Here is a 17350-nt window from a genome sequence, read left to right as displayed (position 1 = left end):
GCTTTATGGAAATACAGATTTCTTGGGTTTAAAAGAGATTATTAAGCTGCACGTTGTGACAGATGCTACTGACAGTAAAAAATAGAAAGGATGTGAAAAAGTCTGCAAGAAATGGGTTACAGGTATGGATATAAGACATATCTGCTCATTAGAGTAAAATGAAACCCATCATCTGAGTTGAAACAGGATTCCTTGTTCCTGGGAACCCTGTCGCTGTGACTAATGGGAATCGCTGTTCTGGGCGCACCTGAGGCAGGTGCTGTTGGCTCCAGGGACTGAGCTGTGCCAGAGCAGACCTCACCAGCAATGGCATCACCCAGAGCACCTAGAGGGGACAGAGGGTGTCTGAGCTGCAGTGCTGGGGTCCCTGGAGGGCTCCCTGCTGCTGGGCAGTGCCATAGAATGGGTGTTCCCCAATGGGTCCCTGGAGGGCTCCCTGTTCCTGGGCACTGCCATGGAATGGATGTTCCCCCACCGTGTCCCTGTCCAGCTGCAGTCCCCGGCTGGCAGCCCCATGGCAGGGGTCTGTGCTGAAGGTGGGCACAGAGCAGATGGGAGCTCCCTCCGCACATCCAGGTGCCAGCTCGGGGTGTGAGCAGTGCCCTGCTCAGTGCGAGGCAGGTGGCAGCTGCTGGCCACCACAGGGCAAAAACAGAGGTGACAATGATGGTGACAAGCCTGCAAACATGTAAATTCTCTCCTCCTGTGCTCAGGTTTTGGCAGGGGCTGCTGCAGTTTCACCCCCGTGGCAGAGACAGAAAGGAGTCTGAGGCAGCAGGTGTTGTTGTGGTCAGGGAAATGCACAGAACATGCTCTTTGATTGTGAAAACTGAATATTTGATCTGTGCTTCTTCCTCTTACGCTCCTCATCAGGGTTTAGCTCCCCATGGAGCAAGTCAGGGCAGGGAAAGGAAATTCCACCTGTGTGTGAAACTCGGGTTTAATCAAGGTCTCCTTCCTTGGATCTGGGCTGTGGGTGTCCTTGGTAGTGATGTAGCTGGAAGATAAATGCAGATAAGAATTCTGTATTAGGGCTCCATTAATAATAAACGTGTGTTGATGCTAACTGAGTGTTATTTAAACACACTGAATGGAGGCAGCAGCCTGCTGGGACCGTCTCGTGTAGTCGAAGCTTCTCCCTTGCTGATGCTGCTGCCAAGCAGTGCTGGGGCATGGCAGGGGTGGATTTTAGGTGGTGTCCTTGGCAGGTGTTGGCTGCCAGTGATGGCTGAGTGTCAGGGGGAACACGAGAGAAGGGCACCTGACTCTCTCTGCTGAGGGGCCACTCACAGCTTTGCCCTTTCCTGCTCTTTTGGTCTCCCTTGCCTCTGTCCCTCAGTGTCCCCCAAGAGCCCCTGAGAGTCCTCAGCAGCCTCCCCTTCCCAGATGCTCCCACAGAAGATGTTCTGTCTCCCTGGCACAGCCGAGGAGCCGCTCGCAGCGGGGTCCTTGGGGGACGCTTGGATAAACCCCTGACCTTATGGGAGAAGGACAGTCTTTAGCAAGTGACCTTTTACTGTCTAGGCAATGGACCATCAACTGCTGGAAACAAGGCAAGAGAGCAGCTGCTTCTGTTCCTTAGAAATGTATTAGAAGTGTGGAACACAAACCTGGGATGTGCAGAGCAGCAGACTGGTGCTGCCGTTCCGAATTCTCCCTCGCCGCGTTTGTCCCTCTGGTCAGTGACAGAGCAGATGGATATTGATCCCCAGTGCCCGCCAGCAGTAACCTTTGAAGGGACAGGCGACGTATGGCCAGGGAGTTTGATCTATCAATATCTGGGTAATAGAAAGACAAGGGTGACATCTAATCCCAGCCCAGGTGACAGATCATAAATCTGCGCCGACGGGGCGATTGGCGGCAGCAGGAGTGTGAAGGGAGGGCAAAGGAGCTGCTTCAGTCTGAAACACGCTCTGGCCACAGCCACAGAGGCTTTCATGGCAGAAAAAATGAATTTTGTTTTTAAGATCCAAAGAAATACTTTAATTTGGGCATAACACAGGATTTTTGTTCCTGTACCATTGTGGTTTCAGCCAGTGGAAAGAATTCCCTGATGCCATTGCATCACTAGACATTCACTATGTTTAAAGTCAGTGCAGCCTCCAGTGTAATTTCGGAGCTATTGTCATCTTTTATTCTTACTCTTTAAGCTCGAAAAGCCATAAAGGTGGCAATGGCATTTTTTTTCGACACAAATTTAATATCTGTGCAGAACTCGCTTGAATTTGCCGTATATTTCTCTGAAGTGGCTGTTTCATAGCGTAAACTCGCTCCTCACAATAAGTAATTTTTAGCACCATCTTGCAGGCTGTCTCTGAGTGTGGAGAGTGGCTCGGGAAGTGTGACTGCGAGCGGGGAGAGGAGCGGGCGCTGCGGAAGGCGCCGAAAGCGCCGAGAAAATCTGTGCTGAGAAGGAGGGGAAAGAGGTCCCTGGGACTGCTGGGGCTGCCACAGCCTGTGACAGGGATGAGATCCTGGTGGCTCTGTCCCTGCAGACAGTGCCAGGGAGAATCAAGGAAATCAGCATTTTGGGAACGGTTTCCGTGAATGCTAATTCCTCCCACTCCTCCTTTTTTCCCTCCTAAATGGAAACTGGGGCTTTGAGCGTCGCCAGGGGATCCCAAACTTGGCACAGCAATGTTGTCTCTGTTGGTAGAGCCCTTCCTCAGAGCAATTCTCTTAAACCTGGCTGCGGCATAAGGGAAGGATAACACGCGTTAAATGTGAAAGTAAAAATCCAAATACCAGGTGAGCGTTACCGTATCAATTTGCTGTAGTCTGTGCCTCAGAGGGAGACAGGGAGCTGCCATGCCCCATTCCCATCATCACTGAGCAAGCCTTGCCCAGTTTGGCTCAGCTGCACCTTGCTGGAAAGTCCCCGTTCCCCTTGTGCTCAGCAAGGAGTTTTCATGGGCAGGACTCCCCAGTGCTGAATTGCAGCTGACAGACCTGCGCAGAACTAACTCAAAAGGGAGATCTTTCTAGAATTCTATTTGTTTGCCACCATCACTTTTTTTGAAGAGCTCTTTGCCTGGGAATTGGAGTTGCTGAGTCTGTTTCTGGCCATGGAGAAGATGCTGAAGAGGGAATAAGAGCTACTTGAATGCAGAAAAATCTCAGAGAGGCTTGACTCAGGGTCACAAAACTGGTAATTACATCTTATTAGAAGAGAGAGTTGCTGTTGCAAAAGGTTAGTTGTGAACCTTGGTGGAAAACAACATTTTCCTCTGGGGTGAGGGCGCTGGCAGAAGAATTGCTCGGAGGTGCCACATCTGGCTCCAGGCTCTGTGGCCTTGGAGGGTTTCCCTTGGGGACTGTGCAGGAGTGGAAGGAGCAGCAGCTGCCTCTTCTCCTGCCCTCCCTGCAGCCCAGCCTCCCACAGTGACCTTTTGGGAGTGGGTGATGGGAACACCTGATTCTTGGTGTGTACTGAACACCCACGGAGGATGCAGGCTGGCCTTGGTGGGGCTGTGGGAGCGCTGCATTCTGCCCCAGCCTGTTCCCTCCTGCTGCAGCCCTGCCCTGCTGCACTAGGGCCGCACGTGTGTCCATGTGCTCCCTGGGCAGCCTGGTCTCCAGCTGTTGCCCATGAAAAGATGCCATGAAATTAACTCCATCGGCAGCAATTGCCTTTCCCCGCCAGCACAATCAGCGTGGATTGTCTGTTCTTTTCCAAAGTTCAAGTGTGACGACTGCAGCTTTTTAAAGCGGTCTCTCAAGACTTGGAGCCTGGATGCACAGAGCTCCAGTGGCTTCTCCCAGCACTGCCTGGCAGTTCTCCTCTCCCTCCTAGAGGCAGATCTGCAGGCTAGTTAATGGCCTTTGGGTCCCCTCCTTTTTCCTGTGTCTGATCCATGACCAAGAGTCTCCGGTTCTGGTTCTCTTCCTGGAAAGCAGGCTGTGATATTTGTGTTAAAGGGAAGAGATGAAGCTCTCAGTGATGGATGAGAGAGCAGAGGAGCTGCTCAGCTCAGGGAGGAGAAGGAACACAAAGGAGACAAAGCTTCTGGGGAGGTGGATGCTCAGTGTTTATAAACCCACTTGTCTCTGCTCTAACCACCACATTTCCTCTTAGGTACTTGAAACTGATAGATGAATGTTGACATTCAAATTGTGTTAATTCTGGGAATGGAGCTTAGTGTCACTTTTTTCCTTGAGCACGTGGGCAGTTTGTGTATCTGTGCGAGTTGTTTCTTCTGACTCAGTCTATTAAGAGGAATTTTGTTTAGGTTTACAGGCTTACACAGTTCAGGTGTAATGAAAACCCCTCTTCCTTGGAAAGCATTTGTGTCGGGATCCTGCAGACTGAGCCAGCGGGGCTGCAGCTCACGCTGGGGCACCTGTGGTTAGAAATTCCATAGAAATTGAAAAACCATGCTCCCCAGCACATATTTTTAATCTTTCCTCTTCTCTCCCTGACGCTTCCCTCTAGCCCAGTGTCCTACAAGCGGAGAAAGAATTGATTTTACATGTGACCGCTGAATATGAGCCAAGGTCCCTGGGCTGTGTCCAGCTGAGGGGAACTTGTTTGAAACACAATTTACTCGTCTGTGTGTGTCTGCAGCCCTAAGAGGAGAGACTGCAGTGGTCTAAGGCAGGGAGACATGTGCAGAAATTAATTGTACAGGTTGCAGCCAAAGCGTCCCTCCAGCATTGTGTCCCCCTCCTCACCCCCCTTCCAGTAAGTATAAAACAAGGTGTCATTTTTCACCTTCACAGGGAGATTCAGTAAATGAGGCTGGAGAATTGCTTTGGGTAAAGAAGGAAGCACACGTTGTGTTTTCCCTCCTGGGACTGCAGACTCCCATTTGGGTGATTCCCTTGCTTGTTAACACCGGTGCATGTGTTAGACAGGAGCTCACCCCAGAGACTCCCCCCAGAAAGTGGCTTCCTTTCTGTTCCTGTTCCTCTCCCTCTGGAGCAATCCCTTGTACTCCAAGTCAAGATTTTCAAGGCCCTGAGCCCAGTCCTGGACTCTGTCTGTCCTGGTGTCTGTCCCTCACACGCTGGGATGAGGATTTGTCCCTCGTGTTGGAGTCCCAACAGGAAGCTTTGGTCTGATCCATGGGCACTGTGCTGTCATAATCCCTTCACATGTGATAGACAAAAATCTGTCCATATCATTCTGTTGGGGCTTTCCATTGGATCTGCTCGTGCTGTGCCCCTCCAAAGCATTCCCAGGATTTGACGTTGGTTCTCAACAGTAATTTTCCTTTGCTTCTCTTAGCTCTTAAGATTCCCTGTTGAGTCCATAAATTTCATCTGCCCTCCCCAGCCTGTCCTTTTCTGTTCCAAAACATTGTCAATGCTGTGTGCTTGTGCTTTAATGCTCCTCAAAATACGTATACACTGACAGTAAATATTTACTGAGAAACTTGCCGAGGTGTTGACAATGAGGATGGGTCTGAAGAGTCCTTGCTTTGTGCTGCGTTTTTATTTAATTTACAGTTTGTAATTGCTGCTGCTTGTGGAAATAGCTTTCGTGGGAGCAGAGAGGAGAATGTGGAGCAGAATGCGGAGGGTGCACGCTGTGGCTGGGTGCAGCACGTTCAGGGCAGCAGAGCAGACAGGGCTGGTCAGACACCCTTTGGTGGAGAGCAAAGAGGCAGAGCCCAGGAGGCTGAGGCTGTTCCGAGCCATGGAGGGGCTCAGCGTGTCCTCATGTGCTCCCTGCCCACGATTAACCCGCATAAAGCCTTCTCCAGAGGCATCTGGTGCCAGCCCAGGCCGAGGTGCTGGGCTCTGCAGCCATCCATCGGCAGGTTTCATGCTGCAGCATCCCGGTGTGAACAGCTTCAGTGGCTTGAACTTCAAATAATTTATTTCTAAATTACTTCTACTGTAATTCTTATTAATTCAAATAGTCTTCTAAGCTGATGTAAAATTCAGTAAACGCAAGGAACAGTTTAATGAATTGAAAATAGGATTGAGTCATTTAAAGTAAATGTAAAAAAATATGCTGGCAATAATTGCTTAGATGGAAATCGAATCTTAATAGCTTTGTTAATGATTTGTAGGGAATATTGCATTTATGAGAACATATCAAGCTGATCCTTGTGCAAGAACCTTGTTTTGAATGGGTTTGATAAAATTATTCCCCAGAAGCAGTTAGTAATGTTTAATATTTTTGCTTGAACCACTTTTGAGATGTTTGATTTCATTGATGCCGGGGCCTGGCTGTGGCTGTGCAGGGCTGCTCCAGCCCCTCCAGGGCAGCACGTGGCACAGGCAGGGCAGGGCTCTGGTGGCATGGCCCTTGTCGTTTGGGATTTGAGAACAGAATCATTTATGCTGAAAAAGCCCTCTAAGATTGAGTCCAGCCATTAATGTGTGTCCCCAAGGTTCAAGAACACCACATTAAGGGTGCTGGTAGTGTGGTGGGGTGGCTGAATGCTCATCTTCTGATCAGAGGGCTTTGGGCAGGACCAGCTTCATCCTGATGCACAGAGTGTGGAGCAGGAGCCAGGCAGAGCTCTGGGACAGGCTCTTTGCCCCTCCTGAGTGGGGCTGGGGGTCTGTGCTCCAATATGGGTGTTACTGATTGATAGTAAATCTTCTTGTTGCTCCTCAAAGTTCATCAATCTGGAGAATCTATCTAAAATTTATACTGAGAGGGCAGAAAAATGTGCCCAGACTTCAGCTTTCTGCCCATCAGGTGTGGAGAGGAGTCTGATGGTTTATCAATCTTTCTCTTTTCTCTTTCCAAATGATCAACCTTTTTGTCAAACATTTGTTTCCAAGGGATGTCAAATTATAAAGGCAAGTTGGAAAGAAAGATAAATGAAGGAAATGCAGGGTGAGAGAAAAACTGGGGTTTAAATATGATCCCCAGATTTCCTGTGTGCAAACTTTAATCCAATCCTGCGTTTTTGGGTTTCTGGCGGCTGAGGCAGCTGTGGAGCAGCAGAGGATTCTCTGACCACCCAGCCTGTGGCATCCTGGCTTCATTTGGAGCATTGCCAATCAAAGTCTCAGTACTTCTCCCACTTTGATTCCCAGGAGTTATGGAAGAATTGAAATGCAAGGCACAGTTCCAGTGCCATCCCCCGTGTCTTTGGCGTTCGGGGCGGATGTCTCAGCGTGCCTCGCCTCATTAGGAGGAGACTTTTGGGGTGGTGACCTGTAAATGATTACAAGGCTCCCACGGCATAATTGCACGGGATCCTTTTTTACCCCTGCCTCTGGACATTAATAGCACCTGCTGATTACACAGAGTGAGTAACGACTGATTCCCTGAAGTCTGCCTGCTCCAGTCAAAGGACAAGTGCTTCTTACAGAGAGTTGTTCCTTCAAGTAATTTAACAGGATTTTTCTGTTGGGAGAGGAAGGGAATTTTTGGTGTTTCTGTGTGGGGCAGCAGTCCTTCTTCCTCTATTCCCATCACAGAACTCCTTTCTCATTGCTGCTTTACCAGCTGGCTGGGGACCCAGAGTCAGTGCCTCACTGGCTGATGTTCCTCCATTGGTGGCGTGGAGCTTTTCATTCCCTAGTGAAACCCGCTGGTGTCATTTCTGACCTTGAGTCCTGCTTTGCTGTGTCCTGCAGGTCATGGTCAGAACTTGGTGACAGAGGATGTGACCGTGGTGGAGGGGGACGTGGCCACCATCAGCTGCCGCGTCAAGAACAGCGATGACTCCGTGATCCAGCTCCTGAACCCCAACAGGCAGACCATCTACTTCAGAGATTTCAGGCGTAAGTTTATGGTTCCTCCTTTGGTCGTGACTCCTCCTGTGCCTCACTTGGGCTCAGGACATGGGAGTTGCTGAGATCCCTCCTGTTTGTGCAATGCTGGGCACTTACGGTTCACTGGTTCTGTGGAGGTAGGTGAGATAGACAATCATAATCTTCCCCTTAATGGAAAACTTCACAGTCCCCTCTAAAAGTCAGAGCATCTTACTTTGCAATGGGAATTGATTGTTGTAATTCAGGGTGAATTGCAATTGAATGCCAAATATTTAGCTGACACAAACAAATTGAACAGGACGACACGGAGACAGCGCAGCGTTCTCAGGAGTAATCTCTTCAGACCAAAGACTGAAAATTTCAGGACAATCTGTGCTGCTTTATACTCAAACTGAAATCTCTCATCACTTGCATGTCCAGTGGATATGTCTGTCCTGTGATGACAGTGCCACAGTCGCTGCAATGAGACACTTTAAATGGTCTGTGTTAGTGTCACTGTGGGGACACGCCTGTCCTCTGCCCAGGAAGCAACAGGACAGGAAAAAAGCTTTAAATTCTACTTCTCCCAATTCCTTCCTCATTTAGGCTGTCCCTGAGTGCCTACAGTTGGTGCTGGGGCTGTATAGACGCCATAAGCATCTAACATCCCTAAGCCACCTGGTAAGAAAACTATGTCCAAAGATTTCATGCTGTGCCCTGTGATTGGCTCATGTTGATTATTGAGAACCAAAAGATTTTATAGGTGCAGCTTCAAGGTGGGAAGCAGCTAATCAGGAGCCCAGGGGTGCTCACCTTGATGTGCTGCTGTCTGTGGGGATCTTTGGGATTGTGGTGTGGTGGGAAGGGGACGCTGCCCCTCTGTGTGCAGTCACCAGGCTGTGCTTGCCCCACAGCACTGAAGGACAGCAGGTTCCAGCTGGTGAACTTCTCCAACAGCGAACTGCGAGTGTCCCTGACCAACGTGTCCATCTCTGATGAGGGGAGGTACTTCTGCCAGCTCTACACCGACCCGCCCCAGGAGATCTACACCACCATCACGGTGCTGGGTAAGGAGCCCTGCACACACAGGGGCACTGGGGTGGGGTCTGTGCAGCGCTGGGAGAGCTCCAGCCCCCTGCCAGGGGGATTGGAAGCAAGGACTGAGCCCTGGGTGCTGATGGCCAGGCACGTGTGGCCACAGGAGCAATGCTGGCGGTGACAGCTCCTGCTCTGTTTGAGCAGTTCCTGCCGATTAGCAGCAACTTTTAAGGCTCTATTAGTGAGAGAACCTGAATCAGGGAGGGTGACTTAATGTAAGATCTCACTTGCTGATTAGTTTAAATCTTCCTTCTTTTGCTTAATGAGATTTGGGTCTTAGGTTTTTCTATGTTGTTAAGTGATGTTTATAAGCAGTTTTACTCTTGCTATTACAGTTATCAACACCTTCAAAGTTTCCGAGCACTTTCCAGCGCTCACAGGCACAGGAAGCTCTTCCAGCTCCTGCCTCTAATCGTGCACAGGCAAAAACAGTTCCTTGGATTTGATTTCACTGCTGGCAATGCTGAGAAGGTGTTTGAAAGGAGAATACTCATTTCATTCACCTGTACGCCAGCACCGCGTGTCTTTCAAGTGGGAGACATAATGCAGGTTTTTGTTGGGTTTTTTTTAAAGCATGAATCATGCTTTAGAACTGAGGGAAAAGTCAGTTTTCTTGCCTTGTACTTCAGTTGTTCTTGAGAAGCCTTTGTGGCATGGCCAGTGTGTGTGCTGCCTTTCTCCCACATCCATAAAGGAGGTGCTTTCTTGTCACCTTTGTCATGTTCTCAGGTCAAACCTCAGCTCAGGAAGCAGGCCAGGATGAGGGAGGTTTATCAGCAGAAGATGAAGGAGGGGTCTTAGTACTTGCATGGAGAGATTGGGCACTGTGATGCCAGGGACGGCTTGTCTTGCCTGTCTTTTCTATTACTGGCTCCCAAATTAGGGGAACTAATGAGCCAGGGGGGAGGAGTGGTGCTCCGTGTTGGCATTGGCTGCTCCTCCCAGGAACTTGTTCCCCACCAAAAATCTCGTGGCCATCACCCAGCCTTTGACAGAGCTGAAGTTGTGTCAAAGGCTGATTTTGCTGGCCCGCCTCTGCTGCTGCCAGCTGGGGAGGGCAGAGGGAGGTGCTGAGGTGTCCCCCTTTGCAGCTGGCACTCGGGGGGAGCTGCACGTTTGCTTCAGCACTTTCATGTCTTCTGTGACACAGTATGTAGATTTATTCATGCTTAATTGGAACATGTGAAAGTCTCAAATATGTAGCTCATTCTGTTCTTTTTAGAGAGAAGCCACAAGTGACTAATTAGTCCATTTGATCATCTGGATGGTATTTATACATATTTGTTCTTCATTAGCTTTAAGACCTGTGAGTCACATCTGAACTGTGCAGTTGCTTAATCACATTGATCAGAGCAAAGTTGAGTTTCCTTTGGAAGTTCTGGGATTTTCTGAAGCCGTGACTCTGCCATAAGAGCTCTCGCTGTTCACTTTTTCTTGGGTTTTGCCTTGCTGCTGGTGCTTTCGTGGGAAAGAGATTCCCTTGTTCCCATGTCTTAATTTTTAAGCTCATTTGTCCCATTTCTGGGCTGTGCTGCAGTGGTTGTTACCCCTGGAGTTACAGCCTGTTTCTCAGTATTACTGGATGATTTTTCATTGGGTACAATCTTCCAGCTTCGTGTTTTGGGAGACTCCTGATCTAGGGAAGAAGTGTGCTTGGGCACAGGATGTGGCACTTCCACCCCAAAGGATGTGGCACTTGTGGCTGGGTGTAGAGCCAGCTCCCTTCTCCCTTTGGGATGGCTTTGGGGTGGTTTGTGGGGGTGTGATGGGGGGCAGAGCTGTTCCCAAGGGATGCTGTTCCACTCCAGGCTTGCGCTCAGTGGCTTTTCGAGCATCTTAAATGAGGTTGATGTTTGCTGGCCTGCTTCCATGCTCACGGCTGAGCCTTGGAGCTGAACAGCAGGAGAGAAAAATTGCCGTGGAGGTTAGAGGCTTGGTAAGTAATGCAGTGCCAAGTGTCAGCTTTTGTGTTTCCTCTCCTTGTCAGAGAAGTCAGGAAATGTGCACGGAGTCAAGCTGGATTTTTAAATAGCAGCACACACCCGAGCAGCACAGGAGGCTGCGGCTCTCCCTGGAACCGTGCCTGCTTGGGAGAGGGAACAGAAAGTTACAACCCTGATAAGTAATAATTTGTGAGACTGCGGTGATTATTAGGTGGAGAGTGAAAGTGCTCACTCCAATTACTGCAAAACCACCTATCAAAGGGTTTGATTGATTGAAAGATCAAATAAATGCTGGTTGCTTGTTTCGTGCAGTAGATTTTACAGGTTTTCCTCAAGGTTTTGTCCTGTGTTAGCGATCAAAAGATGTTTTTTTTCATCTGGTTTGTGTTGTGTTTCCCATTCCAGTGCCACCACGCAATTTGGTAATTGATATCGAGAAAGAAACCGCCGTGGAGGGAGAGGAGATCGAGCTGAACTGCACTGCCATGGCCAGCAGACCAGCCACCACCATCAGATGGTTCAAAGGCAACAAGGAGCTAAAGGGTAGATGTGTCCCCTCAGTCCCTTGCTTTGTTCAGGGAGCTGAAGTGATTTATGTAACGCTGGGTGTTTGTTCTCTGCTGCCAGTTTAAGGGGAAAAAAAGTAAGAAAAGTAGAGCGAGCTTCTTTGAGCACCAGCTGAGGAACAAAGGACTGTGTGGGCAGACAGATTATTCCCTAACACAGGGGGCTGAACTCCATTTGGTCCTCTGCCTACCTGCCAGCCTCGAGTGCCGGGTTCTGGAGTCCTGCTGTAACTGCAGGTGACCTTGAGGAGCCCAGGGCTGTGCACTGAATTCATTTCTGCATGGCTTGTGTAGCTTTCTGCCCTGTTTCAGGTACGAGAGGGATCGTCTGCGCTTTGGGCTGGAAAGATTTGCAATTCACCTTCATGTCTAGCTCTCCCTTGTTTGTAGAGCGTTTTCGCTGTGTTCGGTTGAATATTCATCTAAGATGGGTTTCTCTGACTCCCTGAAGTCTGGTGGCTCCCAGTGCTTGCACATTCAAGTCACTGACTCTGATTGCATGTGACACGCTGTTAGTTTAAGTCTGCATGTAGATGTGAGCTTGGTTGACAACACCTTTGTGCTTTACCCAGCCTGAGATGCTGACGGACTCTCTGCAGAAGTCCAGACTCATTACTTCAAACCCACTCCCCTGCAAGGACAGGATAAAATCCTCTCTTTAAGCCCAGCACTTCAGAGCATTTGAGCAGGCCGCATGCTGGGAGGATGCTGGTACAGGTGGGATGCAAAGCTGCTGCCTGGCCCAGTGGTGCCCTGCTGTGTCCCAGCACCGTGATGTGCAGGGAGTTAATGATCCCTTTCTGGTTCCATTCACCATACCAGTGGGCAGCAGGACAAAATGTTTGTCCCTTTCTGCCTGACCTGTGCAGCTTCTTGATTGAGTTTTCTTGTGTTAGCAGTCGAATCCCAGCTCTGAGTTCCCTGGGAAGAATGCTGAGCTTTATGTAATACCACCTTACCCAGCTCAGTCTTCAGATATTTTTTTAACAGAGTAGAGACTGAAACATTTGGCTGTGAGTTTGTGAATCACAGGAAGTGTGGCTTTGCCCATGGGAAAGCTTTTCCTCCAAATATCAAGGGGTGTCTGCATGTGTCACCTGTTTCACTCTCATATATTATACAGCAATATTTGGTGTCTGGAAGAGCTCTGCTACAGAAGTTACTCTTAGCAATTTTGCCTGTGAATTCTTAAATAAAGAGGCACAGATCAGAGAGGAGCTGTGCTGTCAGCAGGCGCTTGCTGAGTTCCTGGAAAAATCCTTTTTCTGCTGTCTTGTCTCGTCTCGTTTTGTCTTGTCTTCCTGCTTGTTTCCATCACGGCATCCCTCAGGCAGCCAGTCCCGAGCTGGGCTCCCCTCCCTCAAACAGAGCACTGCCGAATGCTCCCACCTACCCATGCTGCTTTTAATTAATTTAATCTGTTAAATCGCTTTTGTAGCTGATTGTTGATTCAGGAGTGGGAGGGGATTTGTAGCTCATTGATTTAAGAGTTTGGGGATTTGGGGATGGTGTTAATCGTTGCAGTAACATCGCGTGGACTTTGCTTGGCCGGAGGCTGTCGGAGAGGAGGACGGGATGGGTGTCCAAAGGGAGCATGGACGGGAGGGAGGTGGCCTGGCTGCAGGGTGCTGCCCCCTGCCCTCACTCCCCTGTCCCTGTGTTCCCTGCCCAGGCAAGTCGGAGGTGGAGCGGTGGTCTGACATGTACACGGTGACCAGCCAGCTCCTGCTGAAGGTGGGGCGCGAGGACGACGGCGTCCCCGTCATCTGCCTGGTGGATCACCCTGCTGTCAAGGACTTGCAGACACAGCGTTACCTGGAAGTCATGTGTGAGTAGCAGAACCTTTAATTCTCTTCATATACAAAACTGTGTGCTTGGGAGTTCAGCAGCCATTCCCTACATGTTATAAAATTCCGACATCGATGAGGATTATATCGTGTTACATAGAAATCATAAACACAATGTAAGGTAACACTTCATGGGTGAAGCCACGACTTTCCCAGCTCTCTCTGATACCATAAATACTTTGTTCTCTGATGAAATAACTCTCTGTACATAGAATTTGCATCAAAGGTTTCTGGCTGGGCTTTTCAATTGTCAGAACAGATTAAATCTGAGTATTTTTCTTCTAGTAACCTGCTTACCTCTGAAAAGTGCTTCTCCCCCTCCAAAGCAACTGGCCACCATGGCGAGTTTACTGGCAAAAACTGGGTATTGTGCAGGAGAAACCCAGTGTTGTGCACTGTGAAAATACAGCATCAGCTGGATTTGTACATCAGAGAATGGAGTTCTGTGGAACCTGTAGTAGCAGCACTGATTGAAGCCAGCCTATTTCCTGTACTGCTCCTGACATGTTCATTGTTAATAATGCATCTCACTTCCCTTAGGAGCTGCTCCACTGTACATGACAGCAGCAAGCAGGTACCTGGAAATAGCTGTGGTCCCAAATGCACCTGGTGGAGATTTTGGAGTGTGTACATGCATCCCTGCGTTCTGAAACATCTCCCAAAAGCAAAGGGGGATGGTCCCTACAGCGAGGCCGTGTGCTTGGAAAGCCAGGCCCTGAGACAATTCAAAGCCCTTGTTTTTGTAGGGTCCCTTCAACTACACCGCACTGAAAGGAGGAGAGGAAGTTTGGTATTAATTTATTTCATCTGCTTCATTATGTAGTTTCATTATGAACATCTTGGTTACAATTCTCGTATCTCCGAAACTAGCGGGAAGTAATGTTCCTGTAATGAGGAAAACAGGAATGATCAGATACTGCCTAAATTGACAGATACGAGATTTCTTGCGACTGTGCTAATGTGTAATTCATTTATGCAAACTTAATGTCCATTAACATTTCTTGCAGAGCTCCATTAGCTTTAATAATACATTAGCACCTTTGTGAGGCGTGATCAAATACTTAACGGGGAAGAGCAAGAAATGCCATCTACCCTGTTGTGTGAGGGGATTGGAACTCACTGGGCTGGAAGGGCGTTGGACAACCTTGAGGCTTCCTCTCAGAAATCTCTCTGCAATCCTGGTGATTTGGTGGAATAGGAGAGTGCCACTGTTTCGGGGGAATAAAGCGAACATTTCATCTCTTCTTCCTCAAATAAATCCCTCCTTGGCCACTTCGGTTGTTCAGCCTTAGGGGTTGCCTGTGCAATGAGGGCAAAGCACCCCTAAAGCACAGTTCTTTGTTCAGCTCCTGCCCTCGAGGCCCTGCTGCATCCTGTGCGCAGGTTTCTGCTCTTACTGCTGATTTTTGCATCTCCTTGGGCTGTTCCAGGGCTATTTGTGGGAATGAGGAGCCTCCTCAGGAGGGAGCGGGATGAGCAGGAGAAGGGAGTTCAGACTGATTTGGTTTTACGTTCTGATTTAAACTCTGAGCTTGTTAAAAGTAATTATGTTCCAATGTGGGGACTTGACCCCGTTAGCCCAGTCTGTTCCTTGAGTGGGCAGCAGCAGATGGCCAGAGAGGAGCCCCAGCCCAAGAACTTGTCCTGCATTGTGACCTTGTGGCTCGATGGGCTGGAGCATGGCCAGACACCTGCATTTCATACCTGCTGCAGGGCTTTAGCTTGAAGACAAGGCAGTTTCAGAGCAAGCTCTTACCCTGGAGCTGCTGCTGTCTGACAGTGATGATTTGTTGGCCAGTGGGAGAGTGTGGGCAGGAGGAAGAGCCTCTTGTCCTTGCACACAGGCGTCTCCATCAGTGCTCCCACAGAGCTCTGCCCTGGGGCTCCTGCACTGACACTTCTCAGCTGATTTTGGATGTGGGATGTGCAGCAGAGGATGCTTCTCCAGCTGCTGTCCGTGCCTCCACTGTCCATGACGTGTCCTTGCAGGCACCCAGCTCCCAGGTCTCTGCTGCAGTGACACTGGGGGTTCCTGGCTCATCCCGTGTGGATGTGGCTGCTTTGCCTGCAGCAGGTCAGTTACCTGCGCTGCCTGTTCCACTCTCTGCTCTGACATCCTCTCCCCACAAATCCTGCCTGCTCCCCTCTTGGGCACAGCGGATCCGCCCCTTCAGAACATCAGCAGGGCACAAGAAAATGTTTTTCTCAGCAGATGTCGTATTTCTCTGCACTTAATGTATCCAACTGGAGCATGAAATGTGTTGGGGAAGGACAGGAGGATGATGGATGGAGCCTGCTCAGATAATGAGGTATTTTTTGTCTGACTAAATTTCAGAGTAGGGAGATATTTTTTCTGAGATGCAACTAAAAAGTTGTGGGGTTTGTTTTCCAAGGAAAAAAGCAGAAAACAACAATGCTGGGTGTTAACTTGTCCTATTTATGGAGTAAGCCATTTGTTGCATATCTGCCCTGGCACAGCGTGGCCCATGGTGAAGTTGGAGGTGAATGCCTTCACGTGGCTGCAGGGTGTGTTACTGACAAGAAATCTCTGTGAACAGCAGTGTGACGTGTGAAACCCTCCCCGAGCCCTCCTCAAAAGCAAAGCAGGGCTGGACTGAGTGTGGTGCACTCACAGGGGCCGCAGCACTGCCATGCCTAGGAGCACCCTCAGCCCTGGCAGGCACGCTGGCACTGGAGTGGAAATGTCCCCAGCTCTGCTGCAGCCGCCGAGTTTCCGTGGATCCCTCAGTGAGCGATGGGAGACCGGTGCGTTGGGTGTAATTTTAGAAAGGAAATGAAGCAACAAAATGCATTAAAATGTCGTTAAGGAGCTGAATGGAACCAGATATTCTGGGAGACATGTGAGTTGAGCCCTTGTGGTGCGTTTGCTGCTCTCATTATGTGACACTGGAAGCGAGCGTCGGACCTGGATTTGGGCCTTTTCTCTGGGCTGGCTTTTTGTCCTTTTCTGAAGTTATAATTACCTGTGCATTCATTTTTGTAATACCTACATGTGTACCTTTAAAGCCTGCCCCAGTGGAGTCTTGTTGCAGCCTCTGCTGTTGCAATAGGAGAACTTTTTGTGCCCAATTATGTTTAAAATCAGCCGCATACGTTTGCTGCCACATCTCCAGTAATCTTTACATTTCCGTCCAGTACAAATATTAATTGCATAGTTTGCAGTGAAGTTATTAACATCAATGTAATTTATCATCTGGAGATCTCTAAAAGCGAATAAATGAGTTGTTTTGTTCAGCGAGGTGTTGACCCCTTCAGAAACTTTGATTTAAAACTGTTTTTTTTCTTTTAGTGAATATGAAAAGCACCACAATCAGCCGAGTGTTCAGTTATTTGATTTTCTGGGGCATTAGCCACTCTTGTTTGTGACATTTCCCAGTTGGGTGCTCGTTTGTGAGCTCATTAATAAGGTTTTCTCAGAGGAATGTTGTTGGGAGCACGGGCGTGTGGGGCGACCGGGGCTCTGCCATTTGCAGGCATTTAGCAGCAGAGTGTGCTTAAATATTAAAAGAGAAGTGTTTATCCCCAAAATGCCTGTCGGGCTCTGGCATTCCTTTTCCTGCAACAAGCAAAATGATTAAATTGCTTTCGTTAAGGGTGAATTTTGCAGAGTCGTGTTTGGGGTTGACAGGCTCTTCCAGACAAGCTGTGATCTGCCAGTCCTGCTCATTCCTTATTTTAGACACGGGATCTATTTATTGAATAGATTTCTGTATTTTGGCTGAAAATCAGCAGTGCAGCCTCTCGTCCTTGTCAGAGGTGAGGAGCAGGCAGGGATTGCCAGGCTGGGCTGGCTTTGACGCAGAGTGCATTCCTGATGAGCAGCCCCACTGGATTTTGGAATAAAGGTGGCTGTTGTTTACACCTGAGGATCAGTGTTAACTTTGCTGGCTCCTTTTAATATTGAAAAGCACATTTTTCCTGCTCTTCCCTGAGTGAGATCAGAGACTCCCACAAGTCATTTTTTTGAGCAGCTCTCTTTGGCACAGGAGAGAGCAGGGATGAGGAGCTGGATGAAGCAATGCCCACCTGAAGGGAGATGTGCTAAGCATTATCTGGGAAATGCTGAGGCTGGATTTACCTGCGGTGGGCAGGAACACGGCTTGGCCCGCGGATCCTGCTCCCAGGGATGCCATCTGGCGTCAGCTTTGCCAGGAGGTACGTCAGCAATTCGTGCAGGGATCAGAAAACGGATTTTAAACTTGGACCTGGCCGC

General features: G+C 49.1%; 1 protein-coding gene across 5 annotated transcripts in view; it reads left to right on the top strand.

The window, feature by feature from the left end:
* Positions 1 to 17350, top strand: part of CADM1 (cell adhesion molecule 1) — a 137271-nt gene that overhangs the window by 84660 nt on the left and 35261 nt on the right. For all 5 annotated transcript variants that reach the window (XM_030965007.1, XM_030965005.1, XM_030965006.1 and 2 more), the window contains exons 2-5: positions 7546 to 7692; positions 8577 to 8729; positions 11109 to 11246; positions 12942 to 13097. In XM_030965007.1, coding sequence (XP_030820867.1) covers positions 7546 to 7692; positions 8577 to 8729; positions 11109 to 11246; positions 12942 to 13097 — 594 coding nt within the window. The remainder of the gene's footprint in view (positions 1 to 7545; positions 7693 to 8576; positions 8730 to 11108; positions 11247 to 12941; positions 13098 to 17350) is intronic.

The sequence above is a fragment of the Camarhynchus parvulus genome, chromosome 24, assembly GCF_901933205.1.
Source record: "Camarhynchus parvulus chromosome 24, STF_HiC, whole genome shotgun sequence".
Classification (NCBI taxonomy): Eukaryota; Metazoa; Chordata; class Aves; order Passeriformes; family Thraupidae; genus Camarhynchus; species Camarhynchus parvulus.
Note: the sequence above shows the minus strand (reverse complement) of the source record. Positions and strands in the feature narration are given on the sequence as shown.